The 21,500-nt window shown below is 38.6% G+C and overlaps 2 protein-coding genes across 21 annotated transcripts in view; both read left to right on the top strand.

The window, feature by feature from the left end:
* Positions 1-399: 399 nt before the first annotated feature.
* Positions 400-2,853, top strand: LOC408641. The gene is made up of 8 exons (XM_392181.7): positions 400-629; positions 947-1,073; positions 1,145-1,238; positions 1,654-1,769; positions 1,845-2,078; positions 2,188-2,393; positions 2,469-2,537; positions 2,615-2,853. Exons 1-8 carry the CDS (start codon positions 602-604, stop codon positions 2,758-2,760), a joined length of 1,020 nt encoding a protein of 339 aa, XP_392181.4. The 5' UTR covers positions 400-601; the 3' UTR covers positions 2,761-2,853.
* Positions 2,854-8,010: 5,157 nt separating this feature from the next.
* The window catches only part of LOC551071 (bromodomain adjacent to zinc finger domain protein 2B), a 139,081-nt gene continuing 125,591 nt past the window's right edge, over positions 8,011-21,500 (top strand). For 10 of the 20 annotated variants that reach the window (XM_026445703.1, XM_026445700.1, XM_026445694.1 and 7 more), the window contains exon 1: positions 8,012-8,901. The gene's annotated coding sequence lies outside the window, so the exon portion shown is untranslated. Of the gene's footprint in view, positions 8,902-13,644; positions 14,525-21,500 lie in introns of all 20 variants that reach the window. The other 10 variants (XM_026445680.1, XM_026445670.1, XM_026445691.1 and 7 more) reach the window with 5 other exon arrangements.

Genomic DNA, 21,500 nt, shown 5'->3' with positions numbered 1-21,500 from the left:
TTAAGATTAAAATGAATAAAACAAGAGAGAGAGTATAAGAAATAGTATAGTTCTATCCGATCTTTTTTTATCTAATCAAAAATATAATTATTTTTAGACTTTTTATTTTTTATCTATATCATTCATGAATTTAATATTATTTTAATTGAGTATATAAAATTTTCATCTCTTTAATATGATTAATGTAATTATAACTAATTAATAACTTATTATTTTTAATCTTATTATAAATTAAAATTATTTATAAATAATATATGTATAATATATAATTATTTCGATAAAACATATATGGATATAAAATGAATAGATAAAAATAATTTACAATGAAAATTTATATAGTAAGTGGTGGTACTTGGAAGGAGTAACCGGATTTAAGAGTATTGTTGTATAGAATATAATCTAGTCACTTTTCATTCACGCTACAGTATGGACGACATTTTTTACGTTTTTACGTTTTTTACGTTATTCAAGTGTAAAATAAGTTTTTAATTAACCGAATTTTTTTATTTCTGATTTGAATTTAAATATAAGAAAATTATATCTTTGATCAAAAGTGATATAATAAAATTTTTGTTCGAAAGTGATCATCGAACGAGAAATCATGACGGATAAAAAACATATCTACGATGGTAAGTATTTATTTAAAAATTTTTTTCTTTAAAATTGCGCATAATTCGTCCAATTTTTTTTCTTTCTTATCTTAAAATCTTCTTAAAAGAACAAATTTATAACTTTATATTAATTTTCATTTTTCACCGATATATTTTTTTCATAACATTTTCTAAATATATATTTCAATGTATATCGATGTATTTATTATTAAAGTTCAAAAAATATATATATATGTAACATATATGTATATATGTAATAATTAACAATTTTATATATTAATTAATTATTAATATTATTATATTATTGTTATTATAATAACAATAATTAAAATCAGTTCAACCAGCAACGGTAGACGAACATTTTCAATTGCTTTTAAATTGTAAAGAAGAAATTGACCCCAAATTTGTGAAAGTGACACCAGATAATCTACCAGAATGGTACGATGAAAAATTATTCAAAAAGTGAGTTCGAGGAAAAAATTATATAAATGAATCGAGTATAATATATTAATGAATGAAAATTTCAATTTTAGAGGTCAAAAACTTTGTATGGATTATTTACTAACAATAATTGCTGCAAATCTGTCAGGTTTAATAGCGATATTGGCTGTTCCAGATATATTAGAGGTAATGTATTTATATTTTTTAATGAATATATAATTGATTTCTTCTCAAACGTCTCAAAAAGAAATAACAAAAAATGATTATTTATAAATGATATTCTTTTATTATATATATATATATATATATATATATATATATATATAGAAATTTAACAAATCTAACAGAGAAAGTTTTTCGAAAAATTTTAAAAATTATATTTACATATTATAATTTTATTACATGTTTCGATATTATGAAATATTATTATGTTTCATCGTTTTAAGATTTAAATAAGATGATAAGAAAGAATTTTTTTCTTTTCAAATGTTCGTCGAATAAGCAAACAAACTAATAAAATTTATCAAAATTTTTGTAATATCGTATAAGATTGTAATATCGTATAAAGATAGATAATAAATTTAATTTATTCAAATTTCAGATTCTTGTAGATTCGAAAAATAATATTACGGTACCTATATCTTACAAACGATACATGCAAACAATATTGCATATATACGCACTTCATAAAACGGAATTGTTTAGTCCGGATTTATTGTGAGTTAATAAATATTAATTTATGCTAGATAAAACGTACACACATTCTATGGAATTTATTAATAATATTCGAAGGTGGTTCAAAGCAATAAATGCCATCCGATGGAGGCATTCTAATGCTACTAGAAAAAGAATTCAAAAAGGTCTTAATGGAATATATCAAAAGGACATGGCAATTACGCAATTCGGTTTCATTGGTTATGTTTTCTTGGTTCCGGAAAAGTTGGGAATGACGAATATTGAAAAATATTTGTCAGGTTTCAATCATTATTGGCAAATTATAGGATATTTATTGGGCATATCGGATAGGTAAATATGTTAAGAAAATATTAGAAATTTTAAGTATTTGTGTTTGAACATGAATGACAAATATATCATCGCGTTTAACGATTAAATTAAATTATTTCCATGCTTTTAGAATGAATATTTGTAGAAAAACGATAGCGGAGACGAGAGAATTATGTAAAAAAATACAGAATGAGATAATAGCAAAACACTTGAACGACCCGCATCCTGAATATATGAAATATGTGACGAATGTAACGAAAGGAATTTGGTACATGGACGTATCGGTCAATCACGACACTCTTTTGTATTTGACATATGATTTGACAGGGTTAAAATGTTAGTGTGGGTGAAAATGTATTTCGTTGTTTTATTTTTATTCAAAAATAATTAAGCGATTAATCTTTTTTCTAGATAAGAAACCTCTCTCATGGTACTCATATCTGAATTTGAAATATCGTCAATTTGTAATATATATGTACGGTAAGTAAGATTGTTTTGAATTTGCTTTTTAAAAATTTTAAAACTATCCAATTTTATTTTAATAAAATTATTTCTAGATAAACCGTATATTGGCTTTGTGGTACGAATGATATACAATAAAATAGTAGTAATAACCTTGTGGATGGTTGTAAACTTTCCAATACTACCATGGATATTATTTGGAAAAGAAAGAAAATCATTAACTCTTTATCCAAATCTGTAGCAATATTATAATCATATAAAACTATTATAAATTTCATATGAAATATTTTATAAAAATTAATTAAAATATATAATGGTTTAGTCTAAAATTAATTGAAATAGTTTAATTTAAAATTAATTGAAAAGTAGAATTAAGTGAAAAATTAATTGATGATAAGTTAATAATAATAGTTAAATAATAATAGTTAAAAATATTAATATTAATAAAATACAAATTTGTATTAAAATACTAAAATTATCTATGTAAATTATATTAATAATAATAATTATATTATTATATAGTATGAAGTATATATACAATTATTAATGATTGATATATACAACAAATGATAATAATGATCATAATTATTTTTCAACTATATATTTGTCAAAATGTAATAAAGTTTTATGTTACCTTCAGTCGATACTATCGGATTCTGGTGGAATGAAACATGTTAATAATTCTGATCACTAGAGTTCGCTATATGTCTTATAATGTTAATTATTTATTTTTTTGTTAATATTTAAATTATAATTCGTTAAATATTACGCAAAATTGTAATTCATTAATCTAAATTGAATTAAACATCGATTGCTATTAAAAGAATTTTAAAATAAACAATATTGTACATATATAGTATTAACTTACAATCGATTGTGAATATTTTGAAAATACCTTTCATTCATAACAAACAAATAAAATATATATATTTTTAAAAATATATAGATATATTATATATTCGTATATTCATAACAGATTTTTCAAAATATTGATATATCATTTGTAGAAAAATCGTATAATTAAAATCTTAACTATTTACGTTATTAATGATGTATCTGTGATATATTGCAATATTTATATTATTAATCACCTCTAATAAAACGTTCAATAGCTTTTTAACAAAAATCTATCAATCTCGGTCGTTCAATCGAATCAAGTATTTTCAAGCTATTTCCACCAATCTCAATTCTATACTTGTCAAAAATTTGTCAATTTATCTCGTCACAAACCTACCCCATATCTCTGTCCACCAATGATGATAATTATCAGTCGCAATTTGTCTGGTACTGTTCTCCGCTCTACTCCACCTACGAACACTGCTCGAATCTCCATTCTTGTACGCGTCATCCATTCGGCGTGCCATTATCCCATCTCTTGCCGCGCAACACCATCCTCTCACTCCGTCCTTCCATCTTCCGCGCCAGGATCGCAGGATCATTTTTTACGTGAGTCGCGTGATTCCATGTTCGCCACATCTTCGATGCGAGCTGGTTAAGAAACTCGCGTGAGAAGTGAGCCTTTGCTCGCACACACTTTCGTGCACCGCATCAGGATACGATGGTATACGTGCGCGCCCGAACCAACACGTGTATAACCAAACACACAGAAGAAAACGCACACCTGCTCGCTTACGTATACATGGAGAAACGGAGGCGTATGTAACACGGGTCCCGAGTACATAATACACAGCCATATATCCTTCTGTCCCGTAGCTACTCTCCCTCGACCCTGTCGCCTCTCTTCTCGGTTCCTCTCCTCGTTCCTTGGCTCATCGGCCCTTCCCGCCTCTCTTCCCCGCGCCGCAGCTAGCGATCCCCTTCCCCCACTCCTTGAGTGCCCGGCGTCTCCGCGCGCCATCGAGTCCTCCTCGTTCCCCCTGCAGGCTTGCACGACCTAAACGAGATGACTCGTCGCGAGGACAGAGGAGCGGCGTCAGAGGAGATGTTACTGCTGCTGCCGCCGCCGCTCTGCTGCTAAAGAAGAAGAAGGAAGATGTGAAAGCAGTAAAGAAAGAGGGGAGTAGGTACATATCAGAGGCCGTCCAAAGAAGAGAAAGAAGATGGCCCTGCGGCCCTTGTGTTGCACAAAGAGATCCGCGAGACCGTCCACTGCTAAAACTCGATCCATACGCAGCTACGGCAACGTGGCTCCACGCCTCGAAATCGTTTTTCGTCGTTGTAAATTGCAAGCCAGCTACTATCGTCATCATCGTGTACACGAATATTGCTTTTTTCTTTTTTTTTTTTTTATATAATTTCTATGATCTTCTAGATCTTATTTTGATCTGTTTTATTTTTGATCATATAGGTAAGTAAACACATATATGTAGTTTTTGCGCGATTTAACGTTAAAAATTGATCATTTTGTAAGTATCTATAACCGAAATGTAATTTTGAACGACAATTTAACACGATTTCACGGATCGACGTGATCAACACAGATTCCATCTGTCTTTATATACTTTATTCGTTCCGTGTATTCCACCGGTTCTCATATATGTATACATATTACACACTCCCCGCAAAATAGATGAAATATCATCGTGTATCGTATTACAATGTTACCCAGCATCGATATATAACTGCTGCGATGCAGGAATATTTCGAAGAACATATGTTTCAAGGTGCAAAGCGCATTAGCGATAAAACTGTCTTGTTTCGAAGGTGAACTTTGAAGTATGAGATTCCCTAGAAACTAGGAAGAGGCTTTGGATTCCGAAACTGTGTCAAGATTACAATAAATATATTCACGTCGTTCTCTCTCTCTCTCTCTCTCTCTCTTTCTCTCCTTTCTCAACGGGATCAATCTTCATTAATTTTTAACACAATTTTTATTACGTGTTACATGTGTCAAGTAACAAATCATCAACATCTGAATATATAAATATATATATTTATATGTTTTCGAATAGATCGACTTTGAAAGTTATCAAATCTTAATGCCTAGTTATTCTTGAAAGTATTTACTTTCCGCTTGACTATAAATCTCATATTTACGGGTTTCGTGAACCAGAGAAGTTTTGCTCGTAAACATGCACAAACGTATATAATATATATATATGTATATATCCAAAGAAAAATGTTCAACGAATATACATATGCTATCTATAGGATATGTATTTTCACGTATCACAGTGATTCTATTTTTTCTGTATGCATTTTGATCTTACCTGGTTGGAAAACTATCAAAAATTACGGATCAGATTGATCGCGAAGTTCGTGCAGAAGCTATTACGAGACATTATCTCGCGCAGGTGTCTGGCTGCGGATCGCGCGCGCGACAGAAATTCACATACACGGTAAGAAGAGAACATTCGTTAGGCTTTCACGAGTTAAGCTAGATAGCCACAGGCATTGCGTACGATCTCCGGCGCGTATCGCATCTACTTGGACAACGTGCCTTTTTTCCCTTTCTCTCTCTCTTCTTTCCTCCCCCTCTTCGTCGCCCCCTTCCACCGTCCACCGCTCTTTACCTTCCCCCTCCCAACGCCAAGTATCTATCCCTTCCATCGTCCAGCAAGCGGCATCGAGGAACTTCTCGTCTCCCTTTCGCTCTCGCTGTGGTCTTTTGCTTTCTCTCTCTCTCCCCCTCTTTTCCTTTTCTTCTTTCTTTACGCGTTGTGGTTCGCGAGGTACGCGACCGAACGCCAACGACTCCTCTCTTTCTTTGGATGGGAAACGACTGTCCACCAATACTTTTGATCCGAACACAACGACGAAGTTGAACACAACGAACGAAATGCGAGCACCACCATGACAAGAAAGATAGAACGATGGAATTTTTGATGCGAATGCCACTTTGATTTGACGAATTTCATTTAATATGCGTATCGAAATGAATAATTGTATAATTGCATACATTGCATACGAGAGAATGATTAGCAAATGATAATAATTACCGATTGACTAGTTAATTTGTAAGCGAGCGTCGATTATTTTTAACAGCAAAATTTCTCACCATGTATCAATTAACATATTTTATAACCAAAATAATACATAGAATTACGAATACTATTAATATGATACCGAATAAATTCTCGGTTACTTACATTTAAAATCGTAAGGAAATTTCTCGATCGTGTACACGTGTATATACATCAGAGAATTATCTTAACGGATATTGGCAATACCCGTTGTAATCCGAATGGAACTAAGACAATCACTTTTCTTTCTTCGGATAAGAAATGAGCGTCCACCAATGCCCTCGAATGGGCACAACAAAGACGAGAACAACGAGGACAGAGTGCGAGCAGTTGTAATGAGTTTCCTCAAAGTCCTTCCTTTATTCCCAAGATTACATCGGAAGGAAGAGATATACATAGTTGCATGCGCGTTAGCTCTTTTCCTTCGTTTGCTACACTGCATCAACTTCAGCGAGAGATGTAAATAAGGAAACGTATTATTACGCGATCCAACTAATTGCATATTACGATAGCCGACGTGGAAATGCATAATCATACGTGACGTGGTAAATCTGTGCGGATAGTAGCGATTTAATGATTATATATTGATGTTTAAGATGGAGGTGGATGAAATACATGCTCGATGCTCAAAACAAGATGAAACACTTATGACCGCGAGTCTGGCAAGAGGTGTTCATCGAGGAATCGAACTGGTTAAAAAATAGACACCCGTTAGTTCGTTGGGTCGTGCAGACCGTACAGGCTGTTCAGAGGCCAATTAACGTAGTTACAGAGAGCAGAGTTCGAGAACAGTGGAGGTTTTATTACGATTACGACAGAAGGGGTAACGAGGTAACTGTATCAACGTTATCGCAGTTATCCGTGCTTATAGCAATAATCCGTTTATGTGTCGTTGCCCAAAGGAAAATAACTGGAAAGGTACACAGCACTTTTCTTAAATCATCGAGTCAATAATATTTTTATCTATCTTCAATTTAATAAGCATTATTATACGCTTCTTCGTATTTCGTGCAAAAAAATCGTAATTTTAATATTAATATTTTACGATGTTCATTCGAATTTTTTACATATCAATCATCACACAAAGCACATTCTTTTTGATCACAACTTAAATTTAATTAATTGTACAATAACACCTCGATTCGACTAATTTCAACGAGAGAAAAATATCATTGTAAAATAAATTATCGTTCAAGGATGTGAATACGATCGAAAACAAAAGCACCGTAATTCTCTGTTTAAATTATATACTGTGTCAGAAAAAATACAAGGCGTATTACACGATATGTATTGGCTGTCCATTGTTCGTATCGTTATAAATCGATGGACACCCGTTAGATATTGTAGCGAGGGGAGGCGGGCCAGGTGGTCCGTCGGTGCGAATATCCATTATAGATTCGGCGGAGTGTAGCTGTCGTACGATCCTACTCATTTTCCATGTATTCGTGCGGCGTATTTCTGGCATTGATGAGTGTAGGTCTATCGTATTGGTAAGAGGTTATGCTTGTGTCGGTAGAAGAGGCGGGTTAGTTCACGAGGGCGCCTGTGTCGGCGCTCGCGGCGCCACCGGTTCATTCCGCCATCGGCGCCCGCGACGTACGGACGTAGATAGACGCGAGTACGATTCTTGTTTGGGCGGACAACGTGAAGAAACGGACGATCTTTGTATACCGCGTTATAAAACAAAACACACGCATCGAATCGAACGCGTAATTTGTCGGTTATAAATACGGGTGTTTTGAGCGTGATACGTATTCGTAGCGTGTGAAATCAGTGCGACGGATATCAGTGAAAATCCAGAGAGAGAGAAAAGCATCGATTGTCCTTTGTGTGATCGTCGTTACTCGGCTTTTTGTTCCTCGGGACGCCACCGCGACGTGTCGTGCTTGGGGCTCGAACGAGTGAGAGTCTCACAAGCTTCGAGGTCCAATTGCAAACATCATCGTGTTATACCTGCGCGTCCCTCTCACAAAGTGCGGCTCATCGAAGGTCTCGCTGTCTCATAGAGGTTGAGAGACGTGGAATGATATTTCGTCGAATTGAAGGTGCAGCCAAGCTCGGTAGGCAACGACGTGACACGCGAACCAAATATTTGATACGTTAGGTAAGAAGTATGCTGCATATCGTCAAAGTTGAAAAAAAAAAATCGATTTAACGGGATATTCGCATAGTGTAACAGTTTCGCGCGTTATTTGTCCGATTTTTTTATAAAGTGCAAGAGTAATCAGTTCGTTGAATCCTTGAAATTTGAGGTTGTGACACAGTTGTGCTTCGGTGACTAAAGAAATCGATAGATCGTAAATCGATAGGTGAGACACGACCGAAGTAATACAGTCGCTGGTGTTGATTCTTTATGCGACGTTTATATGTGTGTTCATTTATTCCATATACGATAGAAAAAGTGCAAGCAAGATAAAAGATTAGATGCAATACGACACACGAGGAGCAAATTCATTTAGGTAAGACAGAATAATATATTTCGAGAGATGTCGATCGTAATGGTACATTTTCTTTCGTTTTCTTTATACAATCCGATGCTTCCCTTGTATATATACCTTATACGCATCCGTCTCGTTTCAAATTCTATTGTTCATTTGAACGGCGATTAATACGAACGTTCGAACATTTTAAGCGATCAAGAAAAATTAATATGACGACGCTCGTGTTGCGTGACAAACGTGTCATCTTTCGACACGTTCGAAATTCGTAATAACTTTATTTCATGCATCGTAATATTTTTTTGAAACATTATTACTGCATAATTAAGATAAATTAAAAGAAAAAAATTCATATATATGTGTATCCATGTATGAAAGGTTATATAAAAATTGTTTTCGGGATATTTAGAATTATGGAAATGGAACAATGCTTAAAGAAGCATGGTGACGCAATTTTCGTGCAGGTGCAATTACACGGCAATCGCGCGAGGCACGTCAGCAAAATCGAGAGCCGTCTTAACGGGTCTTCTTTAGTTTCGCGGAGCGCAAACGCCGTTTTACCGTTAACGACCTAAATCGACGCCGAAGAACGAGATGCGCGCTCTTTTGCGAGTTCTCCGTGAGAACACTTCTTACGTTGAGTGTGGCTAAAGTGGTGGAGACCGAGGATGCGCACCGACTTCGTGCTTGGCAGAAGTCTTTTCGACCGTTTAATTTGATGACTTCAGAATCGCTTTAAAGGATATATAGCTGATATGCTTGCTTCCAATCTATTATTCAGTGCGCGCTCACGTTGGATACATTTCGCGTCCCAACATCAACGCCAATGTTAGCCGCACCATGTTTTTAAATTCGATCATATATCGCACAAAAATTATAGTATAAAATTAAATGTTTTATCATTAATTAATTATTGCTTCATAATAATAAACGAAGAATTAATTAATAAGAATTTTTAAATGCTCGTAAAATTATCTAAATTTAAAAAAAAAATTGATATAATCGAATATCAAAGAAATTGTATATCAAATGTATTTTTATCGGTGATAGATAAAGTAATTGTAATTGTGCAAGAAACGGTAGTGGGGAGGATTGGTCAGATGATAACATAACGAAAGAATGTATATGCTTTTTATTCGATCATACAAACTACTACTGATTTTCTAGTAAAATTTACAGAAGCGTAATTTCGAGTTTTTGATGCAACTTATATCGGTGACAAATAGATCATTCGAGAAACAGTTATATTCCATCGAGGTTCCCGCTACACGTTCACGCAGCGCGTGACGTTTTATTTCACCGATTCGTATATTTTCGAATGTAACAATTTTCACATATATACTCTTCTGAATATGATCTTTGAAATAAAAAGAGGAACAATTTTCTTCCACGTCAAAAACACATCGATATATTTTTAACTCTAATTGAAAAATGAAAGAAAAATTCGGTTAGTTGTATATACCTACTTAATAGATTTCAAATGTTGGCAAGAATGAACAGATTTCGTAGTCACCAAATTCGAAAGTATCTTCAGACTGTAGTTGAAATGTTCTAGGCTGTCCTTTCACAATGTCACGTCTGATTGGCACGTTCTATTTATTTTATTCAATTTGTTTTTAATTTTTGTCCTGAAATTTCGTTAATACAACGTTAGAAAAGTGAATTTATCATTCGATTCCTGTACAATTTTTTTTTTTTTCCAATTATACTTAATGATTCTATAAATATTTATTTGACAAAAAAAGATAATGCAATTCGATTGTTAATTTTATAAAAAAAAGAAAATTGATTTACTTAATGAAAGGATTAAATGAATATCGTAAAGTTTCGATCGTAAAATTTTAGTATTTCACGTCCGAATGATAAACGTCATCGGTGTGAGATAAAGAACGTGGAAGAGACAAAGAGGGCGTATCTTTCGTAGAAGGATCGATCGTCTTATGAAATCGAAACGTGACTTATCGCGGAAGACGTTGCGAAGCTATAGTGTCGTGCCAGACGAAACGTTGCTTCACCTCGATGGTTTCAACCTGTCCAAGAACGATAATTGTTACAAACGGACAATTGGTACAAATACGACGTAATGCAGGATTCAGCAAATTAAACGACGCGTTCACCCTTCCAGCTGATGAATCTCGTGACTAACCGGCGTAATCCGTGGAGCGCAATTAGCATACATGAATAAAGAATCCATGAATCCTTTAAGTCAACTGGCAAATACTAGCTGAATGAATAGGTGTTCATAACTTACTCGTAATGCGATGAATAGGCTACAGGCTTATTATAGTAATTAAATGAATTTATGAAATAAATCATTTTTATTATGAAATCAATCATTTTTACATGATGTTTTTTTTAATTTGATTTATTAATCAATTTGAATTGTTTGATAAATAGGATAGATAGACGCGATTGAAATAATTCGAAATATTCGAAATATAATTTACTAATTTTATCAATTGGGTGATACGAATGTATATTTAAAAAATTATAAAAAACTAAAATCTCAAAATAATTTTCTCTAAATCTTTTTAATTAATTTTTACTGTATTTTGAAAAATTGTTTAATATTGCGACGATTTGAATTTAATTGCGCGCTTTGTGATATTCAAATTCAATTTATAGAAATTATATATTAACAAACACGAGTTTGATCAAAATTTCTTCGAATTATATCTGAATGCAAATTCAATCTTGTAAAATCAATTCTCTCTTACGGCAAAACGTAACAAAAATAGAATTTTTACTTCGAATATTTTTAGCATCTAGGTATATATTCAGTCATTGGAATTCTATCGATGAGAAAAAAAATGGGAGAAAACAAAAAGACAAAAGCAGAGAGACATGGCATCTTATATTGCTGTTGGAACTCGAGACGCGCAGGTAGCAAGTATAATTTTCTATCTACCTACGACGCCCCATAAATTGATCGAGGTTACGTCGAGCGTATTTTGTTATAGTGGAAAGGACTCGTGTACGCCTCGAACGATTCTCAGCCGCTTATTACCAGGCTTCGTTCGTTCGTGCTCGGTCACGCAACGCGCCACTCGGCATCGTGGGATTTGCTTGGTTGTCGAATGGACTCGTTTACGAACTCGGGAAGAGCGGAGCCTGCTCGTGTCGTTTGCGATTGTGTCCATCGTTTTCGACGAAAATCGATCGTCCTCGTCTCCGTTGTCGACGTCGTCTCCGTCGCCCGTTGAAAAACGTTCAACGCTCGCGCGTTGTTCGAAACGTTACGTGCCCATTCGACCTTTCCCCGAGCCTCTTTTGCAGCCTTCGTTCCAGGGGCAAAAAGGGTCCCTCTCCGTTCGCCTCTCTGTCTCTTGCCACGCCACGGTTTCGTCCTGACTCTTTATCCCTCTTTTTCTCCACGTGTCTCCCTTTCTTTCTATCTGCCGGCTCACCCTCTCTCCGTTCCTTTCTCCATGCTGCTCGTTCTTTCCCTGCCTCTGTCTCTCTTTGTCCGCCTGTCTCTCTCTGTTTCTATCTCTGTCTCCCTCTGTCTCTCTCTCGCTCTCTGTCACACTCTCTTTGTCGCGCACGGTAACTCGCTCTCATACTCGACGAGAACGGGGCGAGTTCCCGAAATAATCGTGCGTATCGATCCTCACGCCGGGGCGTGCAGGGTGAATTTATTCTCGTGCACGGGGAGAACGAGAGACTCGTACAAGCTCGCCTCGTTACTTAATCGTTCCACGTTAGAAATGAAGGGTATATAGCACGGAAACTATAGCGACATAGAAGCGGTAGCGTCTCCCACTTATTTATCCGATATACAACCGAACTGTTTGTCGGTAACATAACGGGGAATAACGGCGATTCATCAGCAGTTCGTTCGAAAAATATTTAGGATTGTTAATTACATCATTCATAACGTGTGTTCAATATTTCTCTGTATGGAGTGATTAATTACGGGATCTGTATTACTCGCTAATGGTTTGGTATTAATGACTAAACCTATGTCACTTAGTAATGGCTTTCAAGTTGGCACGCCTGATTTTGTCATTTTATTCCTGACGCGTATTTAAGTATCGTATATATATATATATATATATATATCTAGTTTGGTAATTTACAATGATTTGATATTTCATTTTCAACGAAGACAAAAACGTAGAAGAGCGAGTATTATCATCGGTCGATATTCGTAGCAGCACAGGTCATTAGATCCACAACGTCCAAGGCGGCCATAGCGACACATGGAAACGTGCATTTTTCGACCGTTACCGTGCCGTTGTGTATCGTGTTTGCGAACGCCATATTTCTTCAGTAAAACTGGATCCACAGAACGTCACGATCGTTTTACGAAGCCTTCCTCCTCGTGTGTCGTATTCTGGCGCGAAGTCAAGTGTACATAATCGTAAAATCGCAAAACTAGAAACAACATGCGAATCCCAAGAGTTCGTTTCGCCGAGCAACGGCCGAGATATTTACTGGATTGGTAGAAGTGCTGTGAATTTGTGTATTTACGAATATTTGTATCGTTAAAAAACATGACCCGCATCGTCTTACATCTTTCCTTTCTTTCGTGCTCTTCGTTATTTTTCTCGGTCTCTAGTAACGACTAGTCTCTCTTTCATATTTTTCTTTCCTCCTTTTTTTTTTTTCTTTTTTTTTCCTTTCTTTTTTTCTTTTTTTTTTTTTTGTTCTTCGCAACGTCGTGGCGAAGAGAACCCTTGCGCGTTTTTTCGCGGGACATTGTTCGGCGTGCGCGTTTTGTCCGCACGTCAGCCATCACGGCGTATTGTATTCATTGTTTAGAGGCTGTTGGAGCTCTCGGGTAAGAAGACGGCGAGAAAGAGAGAAGGGCGCCTCGTAGTGGCTCCGAAGGAAAGGAAAACTCACCGTTCGCCGGCTTATAGACAACGTCGGGCTCGCTTGCTTTCTTTCTTTTTCTCTCCCGTCTTTCCCCTCTTCTCCCTTTCACTCGGCTCGAGGCTTGCACGAAATCGCGTGTCGCTCCCGTACCGCGTAGAAATGTCGCCTCCTCCGGATCACGACGTTCCGTGATCGCAGCTGTGCGCACAGCCGACGTTCCTCTTCCTTCTTCGTGGCCTTCCTCTCCGCCTACGGCCCCGTTGGAAATTCAATTTCTGTGCAAACTTGTGAAATCAAGAAGAAACGAAAAGTAGAAAGAACTGGACACAACTGGAATATAGAGAAGAGCAGGTCACAAAGTAACCTGGGAGATAAAGTGACGCGAAGAAGAAGAAAAAAAAATTCACAGTCGTTGAGTGTATCGAACCGTAGAAAAAGAAAGAGCTTATTGTCCTGGTTTGGAAGAAACGTGTTGGAAAAAGGAAGAAACAAAATAGAAAGAGAAAAGACGGACGCGAGCAAGCGTGCGTCATGCGTGTATATATACGTCTCTCGTAGAGTATAGGATAAAGGGCACGCGTGGGATAGAAATAAATACATAAGAGATCGGAGAAAAGTACACATTGGAAAGGATGCGTCCGATTTGCTGGTGATTGAACGTAGACCTCATTTCTTGATACTGTGGATGAAAAGAGTGTTGCTGGAAAACCGACGGAGGAAGGAGAAGAAAAAAAAGAGGAAAGAAGGAGAAGGGGAGAAAGGAAAGAAAAGCGGCAAACGGCTGGGCGACAGAGGAGGCTACTTCCTGTGAGCGACAATAAAGGTATATAGACATTCTATTTCCATACAGTATTTGTATTCATTTTTCAAACCGAAAATGTCGCCTTGAAAATTATCGTTCTTGAAAATCATGCATATTTCTATTCTCTACTCGAGTAGAGCAATTGATATAAGTTGTATTTGTACATACATTGTTAAAATTATAAACGTTTCTCTCATAGAAAATATGTATCCGTATATATATATATATATATACGCAAACTCGGTTCAACTTGCTTTCTGTATTTGTATACGGCACAGAGAATCCAAATTAGGAAACCGTTTACAACCGTTCACAGCATTCGTATATTCCATATGTGTGGTGGATGTAGGTTTCAGTAATGATGCGTTTAATATTTAATCGTGGGTATATTCGTTACCTCGTTATTCTAATTATTATTTGTCGAGTTAACTTGATGGAATGTGTGTCACACGACATCTTGTCACGTACAAATCTTTATCGATCGATCATTTTATGAAGCATGAATTCACGATTGTGGAATAATCGTTTCGTATACGGACGGAAATTTTCTTTCTTGCTTGTAAAAAAAAAGTTTTAATTACTACTAGAGAGAAAACAAAAAAGTAACAGTATAGTTATATACGGTTATATGGAGGGGGAGGATTCAAAAGTTTTTCGTTTACCGTTACTAATCCCGAGAACTTGCCTGCGTAGGATCGTTCCAACGAACCGGTGACCATAGGCAGTTTTATAGTACGTACTTTTACTGGATTGTAATCTGTAATCCAGATCGATAAAACCCTGAACGAAATAGTAGGTTGTTTAACAGGAGAAATAATCGTTTTTTAAACAACTATCTGCTTCATTCCCGCCGATACTAAAAACTTTTACACAAATATATCGACCAAGAGAGAGAACGCCTTTTAAGAGAAATCGTATTTAATTAAACAATCCTTGTTATTGTATTATATCCGCAGTTTGCGGGATTATTTCGAGAAAACACCGAAATGCTAGATGTTTCATCTCGAAATCGTTTAAATGACAATGACCGTAGTACCATCGAGTTGGTTCTCTGTGTGTACCGTATACTCGATCAGCGCTCGTTCTCGCCATTATGCTAATGAGACTATGTATTGTCGACTATGGCGACCCGACTCGTACCTCGCTCGAGAAATAGCGTCTGTTAAAAATCTTTTGATTATTATCGAATGAATTTCGATAAAACGTGTATTATTGCGCGGAAATTTTTGTTTGTTTATGGAAGAAAAAGGGAGAAAAAGTAACGAAAAAGAATCGAAACGACAAAAGGGGAGAAGGAGAAGAAATTACGTGACACGTTGGATAGAATTTCGTTGTTTGCAATGATGTCTTCTCTGTATTTATTGCGTAATGCTTGAAATTTTTGTTACGGCCCGTAGTCACGTTGGTCGTTACACACGCAGTGTCCGTTCGAAAATCCCCGATTATATCGACGTCGTTATTCACGACGGCGCGCGACAGTTGTTACCGCTCGTTACGTCTCCGGGTGTCCCTGGTTTATTTAGAATTTCGAGGTACGCTCGCGGCTACCGCGCGTATATTTTTTCCTCGCTGGATTTCTCTCTCTCTCTCTCTCTCTGATGAGGATAAAAAGAGAACGAGAAGCACCCTCGTGTGCAGTTTTTATTTCCGGTGCGTTAAAAGCGGTACGAGAACGAGAACGCGCCAACGGGTGCAAACTTCACGCAACGAAGAATAATCGCTTGACGCCCGTGCGTCGATTCTCCAGAGCAGCAAATTTTTCGTGTATTTCTCTCCCCTCCTTTCCCCCCTATTAAATCACACGAACGATAGCGATGATAACGACGAAGAGGTGAACGACGCGAATGAACGACATGGCGGCTGCCTGCCCTCCGCGATAATCGAGTTCTCGTAACGGTTAACAATGTCTATCGATTCATTATGACATTAGATGTCGCCTCTCGCGCAGAAAGGGGAGAAATGCGTTTACACCGAAGCTGTCGCGTGATCGATACGGGAACAGAACCGACCGAGTGCCGCGTGCGCTCGGTCGCTCGCTCGCGTGCCCTAAAAACTAAGGATCGCTTCGACTCGGCCATGAAACGTGTCCGAACTTGTAGGGAAGAATAATATTGTTTGTCGGTTTCTTAGGAGATAGCATGGTAATTATTTTTTCCAGAGCGAAATATAATCATGAGATATTGTTGAAAATCAAAAATTTACCCGATTATCTTGATTTATTATTATCTGAATTCCATCGTGCTAATAAAAAATTCCAAAAGTTTATTATTCTTTCTTTTTTTTTTTTTTTGTTTGTTTTACATTACAAAAATACGCAACCTTCGATCGTTTTTATTTTTCTTTTAAATAAAATACACACGAATTCAAAATACAAGTAAAGCGTCACGTGCCGATAGTTTTCAACGGTTGCGCGTGATTGCAGCCACCGTGGATCCATCGTCAATGTTTGTGTGTGTTTTAACGTTGACCTTGCCGCTCCGCGTGCTCGCGGAGGCTCAAGATATCGCCGACGGATATTATATGGTACAATGGAACAATAGGGCGACGACTGTGAGATCGTATTCGCGCGTACAAAAGCCATAATAAACGAGAACGTATTAGCAATGTGATTCGAGTTAAAATCACGCCGAAACGTACACATCCGTGAGTTTGCTGAAACGTGGTACTGTATCGAGTGGGGAGCAGGAGGGAGGAGGGGGGGGGGACAAGCGGGTGCAAGCGAGCAAAAGACAGAGAAAGAGATAAGAAGAGGAAGAGGGAGGGGATGGCGAAGACAAACCGATAGAATGGAATAACAGGAACAATGGAATCCAGAATTATTAATGCCTCGGTTGAATTAATCACTTTAAAAGTACGACCGTTAACGGTCCTTACGGGCCGAGCGTAATCTATTTTGATTAAGATTAATTAATCAATTATCCGGTAAATTATTATCAAGTCTCGGAATTGCGACGAGTTGCGAATTGTTTTTACATCTTCGTTTAACGTAACGATTCCGATCATTTTTTTTCATTCTTTCTTCTTCTAGCGAACCTTCTCGGTGATAATAATTGCGTAATTATATCATTTATTTTTTAAAGTACGACCTTAAAAGAGAAAAAGAGAACGTTTAAAAGAAAGAAACGGAAGAACGTTTCTCATAAAATCTCGATCGTTTAAAACGATCGAAAGAAAGTAACATAGATACTCGTCAAAATATTTTGATTTTGTTTAATTTCGTTTCCGCAAATTTATCATATATTTTTCCAATAGCAACACTGCACTTCGAGAATCGAAGAGAATTTATCTCGAATGCGACAAGTTCTTTCGATTCTCGATGAAACGAAAAACAAGCAATTAAGCAGGAAGTAAAAGTACAGTTAGCACGTGTAATTAATGCGCACACCGACTCATGTGCGTTTTCAACCGTTCGAATAAAATATCTTTTCTTTGCGTAGCTCGTATATCGTATACACGCGCACACACAAGCACACATCGTCTTATCGATGCAGCGATTAAACACTCTCGAACCAAGTCTGCGAGAGTTCGATAATGAATTTCATTAAGGAACGTTATTATACAGTTCTGTATCAACGCATCGCTATTCCCATCGCATCAGATGTTTCGTATTCTTGGATATTTAATACCATACAAGACAATAGAATAAATTATCCGCTACAACTAGTAGTATCAGGGATTATAACATCGGCACGCTTATCTAATTATCGTATAATCTTCGTTCTGGTTACGAGATTGAAAGAAATAATTTAATTTGTAACGAGGTAATTATCAACGAACTTCGAAACTGGAGCGATTTATAATTTCTTAATCGAAGACAAAGAATCCGATAAGGGGCTCCTCCGTTTGTTCTTCAAAAGTGATACACGCATCAGATTACGCAGTGGCTAGCAATCGCAATTATTTCTCCCGGGACAAGTACAAACGCGTACACTCGCGTTTATTTCCTTCGACCGTTTCTCACAATCAAACATGTGCTCGCGCACATACTCACACGCGCGTACATACCTGGTCTCGCACGCGATTCCATATAAGAAGGTCGATGGTAACGCCTAACGTGCCTTCTGAAACTCGATACATGTGTGCGGGATACGGATTCGTGCCACATACACGCGCTCACACTCGCGCGCGCGACCCCTCGCCCCCCTATTGTGTACGGGTGCGCGGCCGCACTCACACCAGAGCCCCCTTCTCGACGCTACGTGTGTCGATGCGCGGCGAACGCGTGGTCGAGGCTTTCGTGCGCGAGTGTGCGTACCCGTTGATCCTAGTTTGCTGGCAGCTGCCATGAAAAAAACCGAAAGCCGGCCTTTTGCGGCCCTTGCAGAGAGAGAGATCCCGGCTGTCCGTGGCCCCGTCGTGTATTCAACCTTCGAAAACGGAAGAACACGAAGGAACGTTTGTCTTGCTCTGTTCGGTAACCGTGACAGCCGGATATTGGGAAATGAATACAGCCGTAAAGTCTGGAATTTTTGGGAAAGCACGGTTTTCTCCTTCCAAGGGACTACTTTGGGTTGAAAAGTTTTTCGCTTTGTGACGAAATGTCGGATATTCGGAGGAAATATATTAAGAAGGATTTATTCGTCTGTTGTTGTAACGGTTTGAAATTTGCTCTGAATAAGAAGCGGAAAGGGTCTAACGGCGTAACCGCGGAATAACAGCACAAGGCAGTATCGGTGGTTTCGCGCGGATCATTTCGTAGATAATAAACATTGGAGAGGAGAGGCTACCTACCGAGAAATGCAAGGATCGGCTGACGTTAATTACGACACATCGAGCACTGAACGATTTGCAGACGAGACCGACTAATGTTACCCTATTCAGGATTTTCACGTTATATTCCCCCCTCTATCTTTCTCTTTCTTTCTCTTTCTTCTTTTCATTGAAATCGCGCTCCGCTTTTCCCGCTCTCTCGTTTTATTCGACAAGCGGCCAGCCCTCTTGTTATTGATTAATGTATTCGGTATTCCGGATCAACCGTGCGCCGACTTCCTCTTTATTCTGTTTCCGCTTCGCCTCCCTCTTTTGCCTCTCAATCTTATCGATTGTTTTATTTTAACCGGCCTTTATCTCTTCTACGCTACGGTACACCCGCCTCCCTTCGACTTACGTTTCGCCAACTGCCAGCTTAATGACGGGTGTAATTCCGCGATTTGCATCTCAGATTATTCTTCTCCGCTCCGTGCGTTGTCTGTACATGCGCCGTTCGTTTGTTCTTTTTCTTCTATTATACCGGTTAACGACTTAATAGGAAGACACGCTGCTTCGAACGAGGAACGTTTTTAACGACACACGTTTCATTACCGCGTTAATTCAATTATCTTCGCCGAAGAAGAAATTGCAATTTATCGAAAAATGTATATCGACGAATAATGTATATCAAATCGTATTCGATATAACCACATGTTATCTTATCAGCTTCTGACACACATACGTTCCGGCGATCATTGATCGCTGCTTATCGCATTAGTTCTTACGTATTTGTCCCTCCGTGTCTGCACTTCTGTCGTTCGCTACACCTTTTCTCCATATTTGTCGTTACGTGGAGATACCTGGTAAATTTCCAAAAAATCATAATCGATTCCAGTGATTATGGTTCGGCAATACAATTACGATTTATCTTTAAACGATCCTCGAATCGATTTGGAACCGAGTTCCTTTCATATATATATATATATATTCGAGGCTTCTTTCGACTCGCAAAAACGAAGGCATTTCGCTCGGTATCTTGGCGATGCTCGCCGGTCCTTTGCAAGCGACGCGAGCGCGCGCGTTTCAGCGAAGAGGAAGCGAGCGGACGAACGACGACAAAGAAAGCGAGCATCGACTCGGAGCGGAGATGACGAGGACGTAGCGGTGATCTCTGTTCGCCTCTCGGCATCTTTCTCTACGGGGAAAAGGTCCTCTTTCTCGCGCGTGCACTGGGCTCTGCTCTTCGCTCGTTCCGTAATCTGTACGGCACGGAGGCCCGCGATTGGACCGCGGGAGGGGTCGGTGTGGGAAGGGACGAGGAAAGAAAGAGAGAGACGGGGAGAGAGAGGTCGGAGAGCGAGGAAAAGGGACGCCGGGACGAGAAGAGGATGAGGAGGAGATGGAGGAGTGGAGGGAGGGTGTTACCGTCGCATTTCAGAGAGGACTTTAGCGCTCTGGATGGAGGTAGGCTAGCTTGGTAAGCACCAGAAGAGATAGAGAAAGAGAAACGCGAAACGCTGAAGGCGAAGAAGGAGAGAGGTTAGCGAACAGAGCGGTGTAGAGAGAGAGAGAGAGGGAGAGAAGAAGCGAGAAAAAGGGCGGCGAGTGCGAGCGAGAGGAGGCGAGGGGATCCACAGAGCCGACACGTCTCTCTGGCTATGCTGTATGCCGGCAGGGTAGCCTGCTTCACATTGCCTCCATCTTTCTCCCGCGCGTTAGCGTTCGAGCTCGTTCCTACCCTCCTTCTCTGTCTCCCGTTCTCTATGTCTCCCTCCTTCTCCGATGTTTGTGCCGTTCGTGCTCGATCTCTCTCTCGGTCGCCGCTGCCTCTGGTCTCCTGGTTCCTCTCCTCGCGCTCGTTCGTTCAATACTCTGGGAGAGAGTGAGGTAGGAGGTGGGGGAGGAGGTGACGGAGGAGGAAACGGCTGCGAGGGGAGAGAAGCGGCAACTCTCTCGCGCAAACCCGACGGACTCACGGAACACGATTCCACCGTTGGTTGGTGGGCTACGGATGGTTTGTTCGCACGATCGAAACCAGCCCGGCCGAAGGAGAGCCAAGAGCGAGAGAAAGAGAGGGAGCCCAGCGCTCGCTGATACGGAATGGAACCGCGATCGGTTGAAATGCAGCAGCGACGACGACAACGGCGGCGGCGGCGGCGGCGGCGGTGGCGGTGGTGGTGGCGGCGACTCCCAGCAATAGTATCGTTTCTAAATACATACATGGTCGACGACGTCAGCTATGACCGGCTAATGTGGTTTTTAGGTCGATGGCCTGACATACGGAGCACTTGTCGAACCTATGTGCTTC

Source organism: Apis mellifera, linkage group LG1, assembly GCF_003254395.2.
Source record: "Apis mellifera strain DH4 linkage group LG1, Amel_HAv3.1, whole genome shotgun sequence".
Taxonomy (NCBI): Eukaryota; Metazoa; Arthropoda; class Insecta; order Hymenoptera; family Apidae; genus Apis; species Apis mellifera.
This window is presented reverse-complemented; position numbering and strand designations above follow the sequence as displayed.

Excerpts from the sequence above, each read along its gene's own strand:
- LOC408641 (XM_392181.7), top strand. The coding sequence starts at position 602 with ATGACGGATAAAAAACATATCTACGATG. Across the intron at positions 1,770-1,844 it reads TTGTTTAGTCCGGATTTATT|GTGGTTCAAAGCAATAAATG; the intron begins GTGAGTTAATAA and ends TAATATTCGAAG. Across the intron at positions 2,079-2,187 it reads TTATTGGGCATATCGGATAG|AATGAATATTTGTAGAAAAA; the intron begins GTAAATATGTTA and ends CCATGCTTTTAG.